General features: G+C 38.9%; 2 protein-coding genes across 3 annotated transcripts in view; both read right to left on the bottom strand.

The window, feature by feature from the left end:
- The window catches only part of LOC306819603 (low density lipoprotein receptor adapter protein 1), a 39,276-nt gene extending 38,324 nt beyond the window's left edge, over positions 1-952 (bottom strand). The window contains exon 1 of the mRNA XM_079336993.1: positions 597-952. Within this exon, the coding sequence (XP_079193119.1) occupies positions 597-681 (85 nt within the window). The 5' untranslated portion in view covers positions 682-952. The remainder of the gene's footprint in view (positions 1-596) is intronic.
- Positions 953-2,629: 1,677 nt separating this feature from the next.
- LOC306823744 (E3 ubiquitin-protein ligase RNF19B) overlaps positions 2,630-22,240 on the bottom strand; it is a 25,353-nt gene continuing 5,742 nt past the window's right edge. Inside the window, exons 3-11 of one of the 2 annotated variants that reach the window (XM_079343544.1) lie at positions 15,783-16,333; positions 14,236-14,738; positions 10,683-10,888; positions 10,351-10,498; positions 7,906-8,068; positions 6,930-7,044; positions 4,822-4,953; positions 3,935-4,202; positions 2,630-3,542 (exon numbers count right to left, since the gene is read on the bottom strand). In XM_079343544.1, the coding sequence (XP_079199670.1) occupies positions 3,254-3,542; positions 3,935-4,202; positions 4,822-4,953; positions 6,930-7,044; positions 7,906-8,068; positions 10,351-10,498; positions 10,683-10,888; positions 14,236-14,738; positions 15,783-15,935 (1,977 nt within the window). In that variant the 5' untranslated portion in view covers positions 15,936-16,333 and the 3' untranslated portion in view covers positions 2,630-3,253. The remainder of the gene's footprint in view (positions 3,543-3,934; positions 4,203-4,821; positions 4,954-6,929; positions 7,045-7,905; positions 8,069-10,350; positions 10,499-10,682; positions 10,889-14,235; positions 14,739-15,782; positions 16,334-22,240) is intronic. The other variant, XM_079343545.1, reaches the window with a different exon arrangement.

Below are 22,240 nucleotides of genomic sequence, written 5' to 3'. Positions count from 1 at the left end.
TTTATGCTATATACACGTTAGATGTGGAAGTAATACAATTATTCAAATACAGCCAGATCTAAACGTTTCTTGTTTTTGTTTTTTTTAAACAGTAAAAATGCGTTTGCTTTTTCAAATTAGAAATTCTACTACAACACATATCAATCTCTCTGGAAAGTTCACATTTTATTGGAATTTTCCTAAATAAACAATTAGAGCTGTTTAAAAAAAAAAAAAAAAAAAAAAAACCTAGTCTTAGTTTTATGCCATAGCTGTTGAAATTGTAATGGAACAACCTAGAGTGGGAACAGCTCACATGGAAGTAAAATAAACCATTAGCAATGGAGACAAAACTACACAACACACCAGAAGAAGACACAGCTTGTAATTGTACTGTTTGTTACTGATACATTGTAGGTCCACATGGAGCTTGGACAGATTTGGCAACAGGACAAACAAAAGCTCTCGAGGAAGAAAACACCAACAGCCCGTGAGCAGCCAGAGGCACAGAGTGTCCTTCTTTTCGCTCTCTACATTTTACTGCCTCTGTTTCATCGCCAAATTCACAACAACACTGTAACAAATCCAAACATTACCACACTTGTCGTCTTACTCACTTTCGTGCTTTGAAGTTCCCCATGTGTGCCGCGGGACTCCGGGGCTCTTGATAATCGCTCTGCCGGCTGATTTGAGGGCATCCATCCCCGAGGTGTGTCTGCTCTCCGGCAGGTGAATTCCCCAGTCTCCGGACCACGAGGAGTGCAGATACAGCAAGCTGAAATCGACGGTCGATGCACCAACAGAGAGGAAAAGACTAAAAAGGAAGCTCCAATAATACAAGTTCCCACCCTGGATGACTGTCGTTTGCTCTCCACGCACAGGACTGAGGAGCCCAGCACGTGCACCTTACTGCACCGCTGCCAAAGTTAAGGGCGTGTCCTTCCAACCTTGATCAGCTCATAGTCACCGAGAGCCCTTTAAAGTGCTCCAGTCTGAAGTCCTGAGGGAAAAATCATTGGAGATTCACTGAATGGTTAATGAGTTCATTGTTTTTAATTTCACAGGAGTTCTGTGTGGTTTATTCACTATTAAGGGATACACTGTCTTTCGCTAAGTTTTGATCTAACAAATGCTGCACTATCCCTTTAAGTGACCTGCACCAGAAACAATACACTGTTGTTGTTGTTTTTTTATTAAGTTATTATGAAGTAGGTTAAGCTTTTCCCTGCCATTTTCTCCAACATTCCCCTGGTTGTTAAGGTGGGTGAAAAATGTCGGCTAAAAACACATGGTGAGAATATTTAATCAAGTAGCTTGTTTCCAATTTTATGTTATATGGTACTATAGGGATATAGTCATATAATGTCTATACCTCTAAACTACATTTCAATGGCTGGAAGAGAACTGCATATGCCTTTTGGCTTCTAGTTAGTTCAAACTCTCCAGTGAATCTTACAATACATAAGGGTGTATTATTATGAGGTAAAATAGTGTTAAGAAATCAAACTTGGGACCAGCTTCTCTAGTTCAAAAAATAAAGTGATGTTTACTTTTTCTCAATGGGTACCTTGATTTAAATTTAAGCCCAGTAACAAATGATACAGTAAGAATGAAAAATAATGCTTTAAACTCTTGTATGTTGGCGCCCTCTTTTGATTAAAGCTTGTCATTACAAGCTTGTTTTCCCCCCTAATCTTTTCAGTACACACTCGTAATATTTAAAATACGTTACGTGTACTGTTCCAAAAGAATGCGGTGAATTACTTTTGTTAATAAATGATCCCTGAAATAGTACAAACACATGTTTGAGCATCATTGTCAACCTCATGTGTTTTTTGTAATGGATCATTGTAGTTATTTATGTTACAAGTAACAGGTGGTTAACATTTTTTGAATTTGACATTTGATTGTAAAGATTTCAAATCATTTAAAAAAAAAATAGTCTGCAACATCTCCAGATCTGTTTCCAAGAGAAAATAAGTTCATGACAGACACAAAACATGCATTGCAATTTGGTCCTTCATGGTGAAATCTTTATTTAAATTCTCTCCACAACTCAGCTTGTGTTCTCAAGTCACGTCCGAGTTCAGATCCTACAAATATTTCACACTCAGGAAGCTAAGCAGCACATGTAAAGTCATGTATTTCTCATAAATCATCTAAAAGGGGTTGTTAGAGTTTAGCCCGAGGTGGCATGCTGCTGTTGTAATTTGGTGCTCTGTGATCATTTCAGAGGGTCTTGAGTTTATATTTAATGCTCTTAGCTGCACACACTACTGCAACTACGCTGACTGCTGTGCATGTGGGCATATACAGTATGTGGGTGTGAGTGTGCATGTTTGAATCTGCTTCTGTGTGTTTATCCTGCACACACAGCAAGTAGCAGAATCATGCAGCCACTTTTGGATTTAAAATTGCCAGAAAAACACTGCAGTATTGCTGCCCTGTTGTTGCCTTAACTGCAATAGAAAAAACATTTTAACAATCTATAGCAATGTCTCCCTCTTTCTTACAGCTGCACTAAAACAATGCAAATGTGTCATTTCCCTCTGACTGCGCCCTTGGAAGACTGTGGATCTGAAATTAAATGTTATCATTTATGGTGTTTATAAACCTTCTAGTTATTTAAAAAAAAAAAACTTCCATAATGTCACAGAGCACTTTTTACTCTAAAAGAAAACAACAGGTTCGGGCTTCAACAGTTCCAGATGTCATTGTCAACTGGAATGAACAGACAGTGAAGCATGCGTCATTTGTTTATGGTTCCCCAATTTAGGTTTAACCACTACATCGTAAAATCCTTGGAGGGAGGTGAGGTCACTAAAATAAGTGTAAGAGTGGACAGAAAGAGGGCTTCATGTAGTAGATGTATGACAGAGGGGGAGTAAAATAGATCCTAGCAGATCAGACAACATGGAAAAACAAAAGCGTGGACTAGTCAGCTAACATGCTCTCAGCCACTTCTGTTTTAGATGCTATCGGGATGTCTGCAAAACAGATTTTCCCTTCTCAATATTTCTGTCATTGTCTCATGCTTTATGTCTCATACAAACACTCTCACACCCTCATGTTTTCATTTGCTTTCTCTTATCTGCATCTTTCTTATAGGCTGGAGCGTGAAGGCATCTGGTGGGAGGGCCTGTCTTAGAAGCAGGAAGTGGCCTTGGACAACAATTCTCAGGTCAATCCAGCTGAAATGTCAGCTTATGGACTTGTTTTTATCCACAACACCTGCCTAATCTTCAACCAAGCACAAAGCCAGCATCAGAGGACCTCATACACCATCTATTTGAAAGACTGGATAAACTGTCCCTTCAGATGCTTCTCCTTCATCCCCTCCTGGTTTCTCTCTTCCCTCCTGCTCCTCTCCTCCTCCCTCTTGTCTTTCTTCTGGTTCAGAGGCACACAGGTAGTCTTGGGACTGGGACTGGGACTGGGACTGCGAGTGTCCCAGGGACTCCGCTGACAAGCTTCGGCTAGACAGGATGCTACTGAGGCTGGACTGGCGGGCGCCTCTTGGATGGGTCTCAATTTCAACACGGACCTCAATATTGGTTCCTTCCCTGCAGGGACATAAAAACACAAAATAACATCCATCTAAAGCTGCCTGGCAATCATAATGTTAATTACTTAAGTAGGTTTATGTAATAAAAATGACATTTAATAAATATCTGCCACAGTCACATGCAAAAGAAACAACAGGCTTATACACTAACAGTATCTCTTAGGATATGAACTACAGTTTTAGATGATGTCTCTTTCTAAAAGCACCAAAAGAAAAAATAATGGATGCCCAAAGTTATTACGGTACAAATTATCTTTAGGAAACACTTTCGCAATCCATCCAAAAGTGATTAAGTTATTTCAAACTTGACCCAAAGTGTCGGATGGAATAACACTGCACTCTCCAAAGCAATGCTTTAGCAAGGCTAAAACTTGCCCAAACCAAATTTACCTTAAAGCAAGCGCTTGCGTGGCATCGAGCGTTCCATCAGGCACAATTACAACCTCACAGTCTGATTGGCTGTTCTGCTGGGTGTACTGGGATTTAGAGGCGTCCTCAAACACCTCATAGCTATCTAAATCTGGGGGTGTGATGCTCGTACTGGGGAGAACACCAACTTCCTGTACGCTGACTCTGACTTCCTGGACACTAGTGTCACTGGACGTTGGGTTGTTGTGACCTGTCCAGTGGTCGCTGACCACATGAGAGAATAGTAGATCTATAAGAGAAGGTGAGAGTTCATCAGATCAAGCTGCACAACAACATTAAAATGTACAAGTTACTTGTGTTAAGAGTTCTTCACCTAGTTTAACAAGCAAAAGCCTGGAGACAATTCATTTAGCTGAACAAAGAGATAAAGAGATGGAAAAATCAAAAAAAAAATGCCTTACAGCAATTCCAAGGCACAAGGGTGTTTGTTTGAACCTAAAACAGCATGTTTCTTAAATCTCATTGTTGTTGCTAGGCAACCAGCAAGATGACAGGCATTTGCAGTGCCTTGTTGTTGCTCATCAATAAATATTTCCAGCACTCAAGTCCCCATAAAATCCTAGCTTGTAGTTTTTATAGTACTGTTTGTGTACTTATAATTCAACCAAGATGTCACTAAATCATCACTAAGTTTTATTGGTCCTGGATGTTTTTTTTAGCCAAAAGTCAGGTTAACTGCTTCATGCTGCTTCCAGTCTTGTTGCTAAGCTAGGCTAGTAATCTCCTGGAATCAACTCCATAACTTATATTGAAATCCGGCTGGTAGAAATATCCTCATTTAACTGTTGAAATGAAAGCGAGTAAATCATTTCTAAAAGTATTTCTTAAAAATTTGTAGACATACTCACAGCTGGCTAAATCCTCTAGTTGGATTTTGTGTGTTTCAGGGGGCTCGCTCTGCGGTCGACACCATCCATTTCTACAAAGCGACATGGGGACCACCCCATAGACATAAGTCAACATTAGCGGCACCCCAACACCTGCAGTGAAACAGGAACGTATGAGAATTAAAAAAGCATTTCTTGCAAACATATTGCTAGGGTTTCGGACAAAAAGTTCCTTCCAACAATTTGATTTCAGACACTGGTATCTGACAGACTCCTTACACACTGGATTATAGGCTTCCCATAATTCAAGAGCACATCATCTATTCCTAGACCATCCATGCCTGAACGATTCTTTCACCTTTTAATAGCTTTCATCTTCAATTTCCACTACAATGCAAATTTGAAAAAAGCTTTTTCACATTACTGTCTAATTCAAATGAGCCACAAGAGGGCGCCCCTTCTGCTTCACTGGGGACCCCAAACAGAACACATTATGCTGAGACAAACTTGTTGACAATTTAGACTTCATAGTTTTGCAATTTTGTTGTTACGAATAATGTCGATACAATTTTTGTATGCAACCTTTTGTAATTGGGGGACACCTGGAGGAACATTAATTATCACTTGTACACATGTATTTACATTTTCTGAAATGATTTCTGTTCATATTAGTTGCAATAATATATCAATTGCTATTACTTCACCAATCTAATTTAATCAGCCTGATCTTTCTGTGCTTTGGAAATTTGTTATGCTATTCATTTTTGATTTAAATCATTGGAAGTCTGTTGATTTGTTTTTCCATTCATCAACCGATGCTGCTGTGTTATCCATTTTTTAAATTTCACTTAGGATATCTCCTGGTTGATTAAAGTATATAAATACATGTAGTGTATTATAATGGCAGATGGAAAGACAAGGTCTTCCGAGTACAGTTTTGACAATACATGCAAGTATACAATACAATAAATAAAGTAAAATATGAAGTAGTCACTGATAAATCATCTGCTTTAATGTAAACTCTACTATACATAATAAGCACATTTTTATTTCTCCCCGCTTTCCTTCATAATCTTCCAAAAACGCTTTTGAAAAGGTCACCAAGGACGATGGGCAACAGCCCCCCTGTGCTGTGTGATTATGCAACCTGTGATTGAGATAGGAATTTGGGAACACAAAGCAGAGTGACGACCAAACAAAGGGACATCATTAACACAGCGGGAACTTGGACGCTATTGACACAGCGACAGGGTGAAACCAGGGCAAGAGGATGAGCCTGCCAGCCTGTGAGAGCCTGTGTGTGTATGTTTGTGTGTGTCTGAAACGACAGGGCAGTGAGCTCAGCTGTGATGGAACAATGAGAAACTAAATCTCAACTGTAGGATGGTGAAAGCACCAAAAATAACCCAACATATTATAACGAAAGTGATTCCAAAATAGCAAACAGTGAAACATGAAAATGGGGATTATGATGTTAGCAGCAAGCAGTGGTGATTCTAGAGTCTGTTGGCTCGAGGCAAAAATCAATTGGGGGGCCTGCAGCCAGCGTTCATACAGTAAGCATCATGTCTGCCAGCCAATGCTTACTCCTCTTCCTCTTATTTTTTCCATTTTGTTCTTTGTCTCCTGTAGACAGTTACTTGTTCTTCGTTTTACTCTGTTGACTTCCATTGAAAAACTTGACAAAAGTACGCTAAATTAAGCTGCTTGGATCTAAGAAAAGATACATTCAAATTATACATGCAGCTACAAGAGTTGTGTCAATTTTCTGGTAATAAAATATAACTATGCAGAACTGCTTTTGATGTTCCGGTTTAACATTTGTGTGTAAAATTGTTTTGTTTTTTTCCCTCATAACCATGAAAGGAATGACTGTATCTTAGACACTCTGCTGAGCAAAACCAAATGGATCACCTTTATCTTGGATGACTTTTTTTTTTTTTTTTTATCCAGATGAGTTCTCGGCTGAGATATTAAAACAGAGCTCTATAATTAAAGCTATGTTTCAGGAAGAACTGGTGGTTTTAACTACTGATTTGTTTAAAAAAGATGTGTTACACAAAACAGTTTATCATTTTAATTATCAGACTGAAGGACTGAGGGCAGCCATATTGTTGGTCGTTTCTTACCCACAGTGACAGCTGCTATGACCGGCGACACAAACACTGACATCATCACTCCGCTCGCTACAGTCAAGTAGTGCTTACTTCCTGAGATACTGTTTTTCTTGCAGCGACCATGGACCTGTAAGGTAAGTTAAACATAAATTAGATCATAGAGTGTGATTTTTTTCTTTTAAAGTGTAACTTTACTTGTTGTTGTTGTTGTTGTTGTTGTTGTATATGCTAGTTGTTTCCCGTGTGCGTTTCCTAGTTTAATCTTTGGTGTTTGGTGTGATCTGTTTTCCTTGTGATTCTCTATGTTCTAGTGTGTATTGTTATTGTTACATTCCTAAATTCTCTGTCTTTAGTGTTTTTTTAAGTTACAGTATGTTCTAGTTCGAGTCCTTAGTGTCTCTTGTGTTCATTGCTGCCTCTGTGTTTCCCTCCATGGAGATTGCCCTCATTGTCTTTGCCTGTCTCTTTAGTCTCGCCTGTGTTTGATTACCCCATGTCTAGCTAGTCTCAGTGTTCCTTCCCTCTCGTCGTCAGTTCATTGTCTTACGTTGGATGTTAGTTGTTGTCAGAGTTCCCCAGTGTTAGTTATTCTTGTGCGATCCCTCGTGGCTTTTTCTTTTCCTTTTTTGGTTTGAACAAAGTAGGTTTTTGTTTTTTACCATTTTTTTGTAAAATGAATTTACTTTGTTTTTCATCTGTACTTGGGTTCAATTCCCTTTTTCATTAGGAATGAAACGTCCCCATTGTTGTTTCCTACTCTGCAGCCACTTATCCATGTCCATCAGTGAATGTGTTCTGGCTCGACAAGGGGGAATGAGGATGTGTCCAAGTTATCACAGAGCAATCACATTTGGATGGGTTTTTTTTTCATTAACGTTTTAACATTGTTTTTAGTATAATTTTTTTTTTTTCAATTTAAACTGTTTATTTAGCTCATAGTTCCAAATGAAACACCCAGGAGATTCAGGATTTACATGCTGTTTTGTACCTTTCGGCCCATGTAGATTGGTATGCCCACAATGATGACTGGAATGGCGATGCCCGCTATAAGGGAAATAACCACAGGTGCTCCAAGCAACATGCCCACCTGCCACAGAACCTTGCGGGTTTGAGACCATGGCTTCTTCCCCCAGAAAGTACATCCTGAGGGACTGAGACACACAGAAGACACAGCAGAGGGGAAACTCTTATCATGCAAAGTGTTTAGAAAATAAAACCCAGAGCCTTTTGAAACCTGTAATCTCCTGACTCTTCCTCTAGTTCACCAAGAGGTGGACATTGTTTTTATTTGAATCTTGCATCGTAATCATGTGAGTTACTGTGTGATTTAAGTTTCCAAGGAAAATATCTTCATCTTAAAGCAACATTTTGGTGACCCCTGTGGATAAAGTGGTATCAGTCTTCTTTTTGCTGATTTTACTCTATTCATATAAAACAACATCATTAAATGGGTTAAGGTTAGGATTATTTCTTTTTCATAAATAAAATAATTTTTACTTTTTTATCCAGTAAAATGTATTAAACAGAGATAATCTTTTTATGGAGAAAAAAATAATAGATTTTCAGCAGTGTGCTGCAGAAGCTGTTATTCATTGTTTGTGCTAATTAAGTACTGTTAGCGTGTCAACATGTTACCTAAGGATAAGGAGGCCTGTTGAATGGCATCCAAACAAATTTAGCCCATAGCACTGCTGTACCTTTAAGTCCCTCAGAGCCCCGAGCATGACCATCCTCTTATTTGTTAGGCCCTTATGTTTCAATGTTCCTAAATGCTTAAATTGTTGCTGCTCAAAATGCATGGAAATATGAGGATGGAGGTTGAAAAAGCAGTTTGAGTGGTAAATAAGCGTACTATGACTATGTTCTTTTCTAAAGTAAATCCTTCTGTCTGCAATATTCAGCAGAGAAAGTTTAAAAAGCATAATCTAAATGCAACATTTAAGGAAAGTGCATCAAAGAGAACATATACATGTACCTAGTAGCTCCTAAATATTTGAAATTAAGTAGATTTTGAAATGGGAACATAAATGAATTATTGTTTGTTAAGAAACAGCTGAAATGAATGTGCAGTGACAACAACACAACACTATTATCTGTCTGTCTGATAGCTGTCATTGCATCATTAGCCAAAATCGATGACCTCATCTGCCTTGTCTCTTCTCCTCATATTACTATTGTTTACAGCTACCAATCAAATCTTACAAACTGCTATTAGATAAATAGAAAGGCAGGTTATTTACGTCGGTTTATGTGAAGTCAAATATCCTTCACTAACTTATTGCACCAAACAATGCAGTGTCGCCTTAATGTTCTTCTTTCATCTAATGTTGGACTTTGTATTGTAATTGTAACTGCCAACTAACGCATTACAACGCTGACTGATGCTGTTTGCTCCTAATGAAGCAGCAATTACATTGTAGGAGCAGCAGTGACAGTAAACAACACAAATAGCACCTGAGGTCTATTCAAGTTTTCAAAGCATGCATTTATTTTACCACAGCAAATGTCACCTTGAGGTTGTGAAAGCCTGAGTGTGGGGAATTATATGGAGATATTAAGGTTGCGCTCTGTTGCTCTGACATGGTAGATTTGCAGTCAGATGCTAAAAGCTTTGTCCTTCTGTAGGACACTCAAGTGTAATATTTAGTGTGAAAGACACACAGGGATTAGAGGAGGGGAAAATTGCAGAGTCAGGGGGGCTGTAAAAAGACATAAAAGATGGGAAAAAAAACACATTTACAGCCACCCGTTCGGTAGTTACACTTTCCTCAAACAGAGGAGGGGTTAAACTTTGACATAAATTTGAACATTAATAGATCACATTCTGCTGCGTGAAAACACAGAGGCAGATAAAAATGATATATTGATGACAAGACAGTACTGACTCCCTTTCAGGACTGAATGAATCAATGAAACCCCAGATGGACAGTTTGAAGCCATGCAGCTTGTAATCAATGACATAATGCCTGAGTCTTCCTGAGTGACATCGGAAAATTAAATATACAAATTAAATATTAGTATGCATGAAAGTGCCTTTACAATGATGCTAGTATATTATGTGTTTTTTTTTCCTCTGGAGGAACTGAAGAAAATGTTCAGTGGCTTGCATTTCAAACTTTTGCCACCAAGCATTTTCTGTGCTAAAAGCTGCTGCTACACTAGGATCAAATTCTGCTTCTCTTTCTTTTGTATTTACGTGCAGCACTTGCCCTGTAGACACAAGTACCTACATATATTATTACAGGATTCCAATTATTGATTTTTAATTCCTGTACATTGTAATTACACATCCTAATTGCTATTCATAATCCAGCCACAATAATCCAACAGTGTTGTCGGCACTTTCAATTGATTTCTATTGCAGAGCACTGAAGGTAAGGTAAACAGCACGTTAAGCCCTTCTTTACAGGTGAGCTGAGTGTGGGCTGAGTACCTGAGGTAGTGCACGTCGGTGATCTCCTGCATACACAGCCAGCAGAACTGACAGGCACACACAGTGCAGTTCATACGGTTACAGCTGCCATCATTAGTCTTCATGATGTAGGCACCACAGCGAGGACATGCTTTGATCTCCTCTGCATCTTCGGCAACAGAGTAAATATGTAAGCAGTGGTGACATTGTCTTGCAATATTTACATTGCACTTTCTTATATGTGATAAGAAATCCAGGAAAAAAAAGTGAGAAAGAAAAACAGGGATTTTTTGGCACTTAGCGGTTTGAAAGAAGGACAAAAAGGAGGCAACAAGAGCTTCTGCTGGTCTCACCTCCTCCAGGTTCTTCATTGAAGACGTACAGTGTGGAGGCATCATTGCTTCCCGAGGTGTGGCGTGCTCGCTGACGACGGGCCTGGTCACACGTCTGGTTTGGGTGCCACAGCTGCCGACAGTGGTAGCAGAACTCGGTGTCACATCCCTCACGGCCACAGCTCAGCTTGGGACACTCTGCACAGCCGTAGGCAATGACTGCATAGCTGAAAAGAGAGCAAAAATGCAGATGAACATGAAGTTAATTGATCCCTACGGAGAATCCACTGCTGTTAGTGTACTGCAACATCTTAAACATGCTACAGTAAGTTCTGATATTGCATGATTGCCCTGTAACATCATCTGTTCAGCATGGTGAAGCACACTGAATTATTCATTGTCGTCTTTCTTCTTAAACATTTCTTTTGCATTGTGCCTCAAGAATCACTTTTCAGCGAGCGATACTGTACGACCATCAGTGGGATACGAGTTCAACACCTGACGCTGCAAAAATCCTATCCCAGATCTTGAACAGTCATTATGATGATAACAAGGAAAACTGACGCACATGGACCTAATCCTTATGCCTCAGAACTGACATTAAAATATTTAATATTTAAAAGATCATGTGATTTCCATTAAACACAACTGCAAGTGATTCATGGGGCCTTGGGGATTAAGGCAGTGCTGCTTGACTGTAAAGTGCTTAAAAAAAGCTCCTTCAAACCTTTCCATTCAGCATCTCAAGCCCTGTGTTGTTATCAAATCGATCAGAAAGGTAAAAGAATCAGACAGACTGAAGGCTACACAAAAGAAGATAATTAGGCTGCTGCCTGGTTCCCACTCAAGTGTCAGTCTAGATTTTAAATGGTGTCTGATTCTGTGTCAACACTTTTGACTGAACAACAAAGATAGCGGGGACCAGCTTTCAAAACATTCCCAGGTACCTACCTTTTTTTTTTAAAAACCTGCAGTTACTTGACTATTTTGCCTTAAAGCTCTGCCCTGCTATAACTTGTATACTAAACACATTGCTAAAAACATACAGCACCAGAGTGGACAGCTTTGGAAGGCTCACATTAAAAGCATGCAATATAACACCATACATTTAATCAGCAACACTATAATACATCCACTGATACTTCTGTTTTAGTATGCGTTTTGTATCTTGTGCACAAGAATGCATGTGCATGGAAAACTTGGGTATAGGCGTACAGACAGTTTTACTGATTCCATTAATTAAGTTGGTTAGTGTGCCAAGAAACACAATATTGTGTTGAAATTTTAGGTAGCCTACACATTATACCCAAAAAATCAAACCAAAAACATTTCATGTCAGAGAATAAGAGTCCTCTCAAGCTCATCAAACTCTACACATGATGAACATTATAGTAATTTCATATCAAAACAGACACTCACTGTGGATTCTGTTTGTGTGCAGTTTCTTTTGAAACCATCGACAGTAGAACCAATCGCAAAAAAAACATGACCAAATGTGCACACGTAGATACAAGTGTGTAGACACAGAGCACACTTTCTCAGAGCCGACATAATCTCTCACTAAGCTTCTGTCACTAAGACCTCAAGGAATGTGTGTATGTTGGGAACATAAGAATACACAAACCATAACGGCAAATGACCAGTTTACATAATGGGTCAACTCTTCTAAGGCTCTTTTGTGGGAACCAATACAATTTAGAACACGCTGACCTCTACTTGTAAACATTTTTTAACGGTTACTTTATACAATTTTACTGATTTGTTTCGGATACTTTTAAAAGCTAAACTCTAGTTTCCCTGTGTTACATTTCATTCACCACAGCAGCAGACAGATTGGCGTATTGATTTTTGCTCCAGTCGTTCATCATGGCCAGGCTGTGAGCACTGACAGTCAGGGAGACAGACAGTCTACCAGTCCTTGTGCATGTGCATGTGCTTTTCACCACAGATATTCACCCAACACCCAGAACAACGTGTACACACACTTTATTATTTCCCAACAGCAGCCCTATCATATTACTCATCCATGAATGTTAAGCCAAGGATCATTGTCTGTACTTGTTGCAAACAGCAGCAGAAACACGAGAGTTAACTCAGAACATGTTTTGTGGTTGTGTTTCATTGTGGTCTACCAATGCCGCTAACTCTCATTCACTGTATTTAATCAGAAGCTGTCCGAAATGCTCAAGGTACAGCTCAAATGCTTTCATGATGTTGTACAGCTTAAACTTCTATGTCATTGTTGCCTGTTTGATCCATATCTGAAAACATAATGGATGTTTGGAGACATAGAGCTATAGCTTTACCTCCGCTTCCTCATAACTACCTTATAGTTAGCCTAATGGTAGTGCCAGCTTATCGACAGTAGTGTTAGCTAGGAGTTAGTTAAATAGTGTAGCTGTTTGGACCTTGATGGTGGTTTTGAGTGACCAAAACAACATACAGTATTAAACTCATTAGGACAGCTAAATCACAACAACTAACATTGTCATATATCCAGTTTCTGGCTAATATCTTCAGCAGAAAACATTGTTGTCTTGGAATCCTTGCAATTGTAATTATTAAACTTTAATTGCAAGTAAGTACTTGGTAACAATCAAATTATAATTTAATGGACTCCGTGGTATCATGCAGAATCCAAAGAAAGTACTGGAGCACAATAATTACTTATTTGTTTTGGTGCAAAGAGCTAGCATGTCGACACATTGTGTCTTATTCAAGAGTCAAAGACAAACAACACTTCTCCTTTTCTATTTGAAAACAATGTTCCTAACAGTGCCTGATACAATCTATCATCAACAAAACCTCATTATGATGATTTGTTAATATGTATAACATGTTATATATTATAAGTCTTTTTTGTTTTACTACATTTAGCTAAAACAGTTCCTAGCTAACGTAACCGAACTGTTATTTTCTTCCTTACACCAACAAGATTGATTGTGCAATGAAACCTGAAATACTAAATATAATCCCAAATATATCAGGCACACCAAATGACAAACTGATTAACAGCGATTCTTCTTTAAAATCCCAACACAACAAGGTTGGTGTGTACTTCATACCCAGATTAGCCTTACAAGAACGAGTATTTCTTTATTATTCACTTGAGTCTGTTCTCTTTCAGGATCTAAAAAATGTGTTGGTTGCAACTCAATTTTACAATGATTTCAGCCTTGAGATTTATGCAGACTTAAAAGGAGTTATCGCTCGCTGACAGTTCATCCTTTGAAAGCTCTGTCAGTCATTCTGACAGGGGAAAACTGCACCAGTTGTGTCTTCAGCCAGCTGGTTGTGGGTTTGACAGGAGCTGCCATATTGTAACACAGGAATACAGTAGGGTTCTTTTAAGGGGCGACAGAACTGTTAATTATTACTATGTGACTTGAGATGTCGGTAAATGTTATTGTTATTTTAAACATGAAAATCTAGAGATGCTGTTATTTGCATGATTTCTGCCGTTCCTTTTCTTTCCTTTCCTCTAATCAATGATTTTCTACTTAATTGTTATAATAAAGCTTTTTTACAACAAGGGAGGTAAGAAACCTTTTTTTTAAATAAGTCTGATTCTCACCTGCAGTCAGGAGCAGGACACCAGCGAGTATCTGGATCAGAAGCCAGGAAACGTCTCAGCTGGTACTCCTCAAACCTCTCCAGCAGTGCCTGATCATCCAGGATGGCCCGAACATCCAGTGGCGCGAGTGTCTCAGGGCACTGCGGGCACGCAATGCATACCCTGCTCTCTGATATTTCTATGCGCAGGTACTGGCGGAGACAGTCGGAGCATGTTCGGTGAGAGCAGGAAGAAAGACGTGGAAAGTGGCAGCGTGGTTGGCTGAGCAGGCACAGAGGGCACTCTTCCAGGTGTTCATCCAGGAGTTGCTCTTGGGAAGAGGAGGAGAGTGACAAGACGCCAGTGGAGCCACTGCCGGCCCCACCCACGCACTCAGCTGTAGCAGCACCATCCTCGCCGGCTTCAGCAGCTGCTGCTGCTGCTGCTGACTGACCTCCTCCTTCTCCTCTTTCTCCTCCAGAAGCTCCTGATTCTCCAGCCTCCTCTGCTGTGAGTTCTAGTTCCTTTTGATTGAACAATTACAAAGATCCAAACATGCATTAGAAATGTCTCTATACATTTGAAAAAGTTAACCCTGTGAAAAGAGAAATGCTCTCTCAATTGGAGCATCACAACTAAAGATCAGTGAAGGGGAGTGTGTATGTTGCCAGATACTTCTTCTATTTGGTATAACTTGGTTTCTTGGCAACATAATTTACCAATGTATTAAATAAACACTTTAATGGATTTGGGCTATAACAGTATGTGAGTTGGAGGAAGCAAGCAGGCACTAATACATCAGGAGTTAATCATCGACAGCCTCTCCTCAGGTTCTTTTTTCCTTACGCAACATAACTGTTTGGACATCTGGATTTTTGCAACGGAACAAGACAACTATGTTTCAGTCTTAACAGTAACCAGAATAAGAATTACAACTGAATGACAAAAAAGTCAGTTTTTATTCTCTGACTTTATATATGGAAGGCTTAAAACTAGCAATATTCTTACTCCTAAATTTCAAAAGAGGATCACTGGTTGAGAATATAATGTTTAAACTCATGAAACATGAAACTGAGAAAAAGTCCTAAAAATGTGTTTGACCGGTTGAAATATTTTGGAATAAATATAATTTAGATTGACACTGACATCATTTTTTGTGACCTTAAAAAAAAAAAAAAAAAAGTGAAAGAAAAATTGCTGCAGAAGCTTTCCAAATCCAGACATCTCGTTTCTCAGTGTTATTTTTAATTCCCCCACTTCTGTACAATATCAATTCATTGAACTCTTTTAAAAGACACAGGAGTTTAGGCAACAGCTTACCTAAAAATAAGTCAAAAAGGATTGTGAAAAAAACCCCCAGAATGGCACTATGTTTACAAAAGTCATGGACACGCCAAAAACACCGAACAGTGCTATTAAAAGACTTGACTGAAACATTACATTGAAACTACTAAACCTATTTGACTAGATGCAAAAACAAAACAAGGAGAAAAAATACAATATGGACATTCTCCCGGGCTCCGACTACTTCTCAGTCAACAAAAACAGACAGAATCCTTCTGTGTTACCTGCTCTGGGTGCTCGCTCGGGGTCAGGGTGATGGCCACCTCCTCTCTGGGCCGGGCCTCCACAGACTTCTCGGGCATTGCCTCTGATTTGGGCTTTCTGCTGAAGAAGCTGAGGAAGCTGAGTGGCCCCGTCTGCTGCTTGGGCCTTTTCATGGTGTTGGAGTGGAGTGGGAGCAGCAGCTGAGGAGGGCAGGCCAACGACCATGAGCAGGATGCAAAAGTGTGTGTGTTTGAGTTTGTGTGTACGTGTGGGCGGGTGAATTCAGCGAGCTCTCACAAGCTGGGCGGCTGCTCTGCTGAATGTAGGAGAAAGAGCGGGAGAGATGGACGAGTAGACAGCGGAGAGGAGGAGGTAATCCCTGCCTGAGGGGGGCATCGCCGATATGGAGCCTGTCCGAGGCTGGGTCATGTGACAAACACTCTCTTCTGTGCCTTATGTCCCTCCTCCTCTTCCTCCTCCACCTCTTACTGCAGTTCCCTCAGTCCGAGCTAGTCCTTGACAGGCCAACAGTGCTTCATCTTTTTTGGGCCTTTTTCTTCAGTCCTTTACCCTGAAACCAAACATCACAATCATGACTAAATGACCGTGAAACAGAAATGAAAGGATGTGGAATTGGCCGAATATTTTGTTCTACAGAAGTCTACTCTTGAAAAGTGGGGCTTATGAATACATCACAGGCTGTGGAGGTGATACAATAGATATGGGAAACAAAACAATTTTTTACAATTTTTTACAATTGTCAGCGTTTGGTTTAAATACAATATAATGAACATGAAACAAATACTGTGTTCACAACTATGATTTAAGTTTATACTCAAAATGTTGAGGAGTGTTTATTCTCCTTCAAAACAAATTTTAAGAAAGCAATAAAAGGGAAATTCTTTCTGCTAGACAAATGCACCCAGTGACAAACAGTTGCAAGAAGCAAGCAGATAATTATTTGTTTTAAAAGGTTAAAATATTCCCCTGCCCTTCATGGATGCCATACACATTATCAGATGGATTTAGTTTAAGCTAAAGCAACAAAATAAATAATAAAAACAAAACTGCTTCAGCCATGGCTTGCTCAAAACGTATTCTATTCTAGTCCTATTTCTTTTCTTCTGGATGTTTATGATGTAAGAAAACCTCTCCGTAAACCTCTCATAGATAAATAAAAATGTGTTATAAATTAATGTTTTCTTTCATGGAGTTGCATTACACAGAACAAAAGACGTCGACACATCAACGGCTTAATCAGCTCTGTTTCTGGCTTGTTTTACTTCATCATCATTAGCAACTTATTAATATTTAACTACTGCAGAACAACTGCACGTAAATACAAGATATATTATGTATGAAATTGTGTGCTCAGTCTCCTACATTAAATGGAAACCTGAGCGGACACAAAACCAGAACCTTCAAACCTGACCTTTTAAAAAAACGTTCCAAAAACAGACAGAAAAAAAACAAAAAAACAAAAACACATTTTTCCTCATGAATCTTTTTTTTTATCCATAACACAAACCGAGGGTGTTTAAGTCCCTGCGACCTGGCTGCAGATATGAGCAGTAAGGTCACAGCCGTAAAACACAGCCAGCAGATGGATGAGGGAGTTGTGACTGTTTGGGGGAGACAGAGGGTGAGGAAAAAGAGAGGCAGTGAATGACAGCACAGACGACTCATTCTGTCTCTATTAGGTCTCAGCCAGATTTCATAATCAGACCCAGAGAGCAAAGAGAGCGCAACAGGATGCATGCAGGCCTAAACCAATTAAAAAATCTGTCTCCATATTGCCACTACTTCAAATTGGACCATGGAAACCACATCAGGTACACTATCATGATGAATAATCTTTCTAAGTATGAAAAAGACTTCATAATAATATCCCATATTTCAGAGGTAGGCAGTAACTACTGTATACACTCCTATTTCTTTAAACAGACATTGTAGAGTCTAACCTGCCTTCTTACACAGAGAAGCGGAGTTAGAGTTGGAGTTATACTCCAGTCCGGTGGATATGTACAAATCGATATGAATAGCATGCTGTCCTTCCAGTAGCACATCATTATATATAATAATTTGAGAGTATAGAAAATACATCCTCTGCCCTTTGGCAGCATAAACTGATAATTAGTGTAGATATTCTGGATGCGAGTTCGTTTTTTTTCATTGTTGAGCAGCTGGAAGTTCTGTAGCTGTGCATTCAGCTGAAAAAACATGAAGTCCAGCACACATCAAGAACAAATCAGAACTACTGAAACCAAGGCGTGTTTGGTGTACAGTTTCTGCTGTTGTGTTAAATGCAACGATTATCTGTTCAAAGTGGCCTCCACATTTGGTGTCAACAAATAACTCTTAAATGCAATCAGTGAAACATGAAACTACTTCTCCAACAGAAAGGCATACTCATTAATTTCATTATCTACATATTGTTATAATATGATTGTTGTTTTGGTTTAGAAAATGTAGGAGAATAATGTAAAACATCTAATCCAGTTTCTTGAGAGTCCAATAGGAAGTCTTTGAAATAATAAGTCCTGTTTTTTTTCAGTCCAAACCCCAAAAAATTCAGTTTCAGATCTAAAACAGATCTCAACAGTTTAGATACAGAAAGTAATACTTTTGGGATTAAGCGATTATTTAACAGGCTGTTGATTGTGTTTTAGTTAATCGATGAATCGGTTGGTAAGTTGTTGCAGCTAAATTCCTTACAACATATTTACTGAGTTTTGCTCAAACAAATTTGTTAACAAGTCTCAAAGGGTGAGATAACACTCCTGACAGATAATCTGCTCCTGACAATACAAAAAAAAGACCAAACTTTTATTTTTCCAAAGTTTAATTTAAGATCAAATAGTTACATTTGGAAAGAGTTCAGTCCTGCTGTTTCTGCATTTAGGTCATTTTCGATCCATGATCATAAAATCTTGATTTGGTATTTGCTCATTTCAGAAGGAGCTTTCAGACTTTTACATTCCCATTCTTTTCAAGGGAAACCTTTTTTGCAGACAGGAAAGGAGCATGTGTTGAGTAAGTCATCCCTTTCATAAATGGAAAAACTTAATTCCCAGTTTGTTATTTTTTGGGGTTTTTAGCAAGAGTATCTTTTCTGCATCCAATTCCCAGTATCTGTTTCTGCAACAACCATATCCCATTGGGACTGACTTACTTAGCCAAAGCACACAAAAGCACTTCCAAAGCAGCAAACTCTGTGATGAACACATCACTGTGCTGCTGCTTATTTATAGAAATTATTCCCACACATGAAGACATTAAACACACATATAACACATTCAAAGGAGCTTTGCTTGCATGCAGCATATATATATATATACCATCTCTACATTCAAATAGACACGCTCAAAAACAGACACGCACACCGATGCATGTACAGGGAAACACTCTCAAGACTGAGTGTTTTTTTTATGTTTTTGATTGCTCATCACTGTACTCTAAAAACACAGATATAATTCACTGTTTTTATTTCAGCGAGAAATGTTCCATCACCATGTTCATTATAAAAAATGTTGATCTGCACAAACCTTGTTGTAGTTGTTGTTTTTAACAGTAAAGATGAACTATAAGAAGACAGATTGAATGCTGAGAAAAATCAAGTGCTGCATGGGTAAAGAACTTTTGTATAGCTTTATTTTTTTTCTCTCTCTTCCACATTTGTCTAAATCTTGTTTTTATAATAGATCCTATTCTTTCTCCACATGAATCCTGTGCAAAGCGGCTTTTGCATTTTTAAAAATCATCGTCTCGAATCAGATCATCCATCAATCAAAGATCCTGACATGCAAACGCACATTGTAAATATGTGGATGAACAGACAGGAATAACAGAAAAGGGTCTCGGTAATGATATGCTGTTTTTTTTTACCTTTGGATTTTCAAAAATGTAATTGAAGTTAAAGTAGGCTGACTCAAAGTGAAAAGGACTGAATATAACAAGCAAAAATGTACAAAAATAACAAGTGGTCTGGAAACATCAATAGTTTTCATTTAACATTTTTAAAACTAAATGTCCCAGCACAATGTTTTAATCAAAAATGTGATTTCAATAAAAACATGTTTTTGTTTGACTGTTCATGATAGAAACCAAATATAGTGCAAACATATTTGAAAATGAGGATAACATTTTTTGGAAGTAATGGTGGAGCATTTAAAAGTAGTTTTTCCTCACAGATTTAGCTTTTTACCTTCAACCCTTCAACCCTCAGAAGTGGGCCTCCGCTTTTAAGTGAAGCCAATATGAACTTTATTATTTGACTTGTTTATTTGGTGCAGAGGATCCTGAGGGTCCTGTTTATTTTTGCTTTGTTTGTGCCTTCTTTATTTCTTATAAGGAATAAAATATTATATATATTATAACCACAAAATATTAAGTGCAATATTTTGTGGTTGTATTATTTTAACATGTCCAATAAATGATATATCTATATCAATCAATCTGTCGACAGATACACTCATTAAAGGGTTATTTACCAGCCATGCAAAGAGGAACTACAGAGGATGTGCCAATAAGGCATTTAGGCTAGCTGAGCTAAAAAGAAACATCCTCTTGTGTAATGCATCATGCACGATTAGATTTTTTTCTTTGAAACTGTAATGTTAAACAAAATTCATGACCGCTCTTTAAAAAACGTGATAATGAGACGAGGGGACTCCCGCACTAAACTCAAGAGACAACACATCTTACATCACGAGGCCTGGACACAGATGTTGCTGGGAAAGAGAGGGAGCACATCTTCAGTTTACAGTTTAATGCCTTTCTTCTCTTGAATGTGTGTGTGTGTGTGTGTGTGTGTGTGTGTGTGTGTGTGTGTGTGTGTGTGTGTGTGTGTGTGTACAGTATGCTGTAAAATGCTCCAGAGGCTAAAGAAACTTGAAGACTTGACCTCTCTCTTTCCACTGTATCCCTTGCTTTGGTGTTTCACTTGACTCACTCACACAGAATGAACAGTAGCGACACTAACAGTTTACACACAAAGTCAAATTCTTAAGGCATCATTGGGGATTATGGGGAAATACAAAATCTGGCATACAACTTGTTTTGTGTGCTCAGAGTACAAAGAACTCAAACACTGATTTTTTTTTTTTCCTTTTTCAATTACCGTAAATTCCGGACTATAAGCCGCTACTTTTTTCCCACACTTCGAGCACTGCGGCTTCTACTCCGGTGCGGCTAATGCATGGATTTTTTATGGGGGACAATGAGCTTCTGCCGCAAAAACATTTGACTTCGTCACGTCGGATCTTAATATCAGTCATTTTGCGCTTCATGCACGCACCCTCATGATGGAAAACACACGGAGAAATGCATATGATGCAGCTTTCAAGTTAAAGGCGATCGAGCTGGCTGTCAAAGAAGCTAACAGAGCTGCTGCACGTTAAGATGACACTGACAGCGACAACAGAGACTGAGGAAGTGAGTAATGAAGTCATTCTGAGGCAGTGAATGGATGGACTTTTTCTTGTGAAATATATTACGGTCATCTTTTTCATCAGCCGTGTTACAGACACCGTCGGCTAGGCTTCGTATTGTAACGGTTCATGTTTAAAGTCAGTAGTTGATAATGTGTTCATAATTCCGATTATGTGGAGAGTCAGTGAATGCAACAGCGAGAACGTGTTGAGTGGCTGTATGAGAGAACGCTGGGGGAGAGAGTTGGATTGTTACAGCAAGTTATGTGTTGCTCTCTGCTGTAAACGGCGTGGTCACGGCCGACAGTGATCGGGTGAAATAGCTTTTGTTATAGCGTGGACACCTGCGGCTTATAATCAAGTGCGGCTTATATATGTACAAATACATTTATTTACTTATTTTTAGCCGGTGCGGCTTATATCCAGGTGCGCTCAATAGTACGGAATTTACGGTACATGTTTTTGGCCAAGTCATGTGTCACATGAGACCTGCTTTGTATGTGCATAACTGCAACATGGATAATAACCTGCTACTACATGCTTGAGAAACTCCTATAGTTCTTCTGAGAGTTAAGTTGCACCACTGCAGAGGGGAAAAAAAATCAATACTGTTGAAGTGAGCCTCATGGGAGACAAATAACCCACTTTAGTCCTGAAAGAGAAATCCTCAGTAGAGTAACTCTCACTGCAGTGTTTCCAGTGAAGGAGCTAATTCTTAACAGATGTAATCATTATAAATTAAAGTAATACAGACCATCCTTTCTGAATTTGCCCACTGAATTTAAAATAACATTAAACTTAACAGTGGCTTTTTTTTCTCACTAAGGCAATCTATCCAAATGTTCAGATTCTGTTTCCGTCAGCAGGAAGTGGATGCTCCCTGTCTACCTATGGGGGACTTGAACAAGATGGCTGCTTGACCTTGTGACCTTACAAGTGAATGACACCATCTTGCAGCATCAGCTTGAAAAAAAAAAACCGAAGCTTCAGCCCCACACCTCAGTCTTAATTTACGGCAGCGCACCCTCATTTTTAATTCATTTCTAACA

The sequence above is a fragment of the Symphodus melops genome (assembly GCF_947650265.1).
Source record: "Symphodus melops genome assembly, chromosome: 1".
NCBI classification, from domain to species: Eukaryota; Metazoa; Chordata; class Actinopteri; order Labriformes; family Labridae; genus Symphodus; species Symphodus melops.
This window is presented reverse-complemented; position numbering and strand designations above follow the sequence as displayed.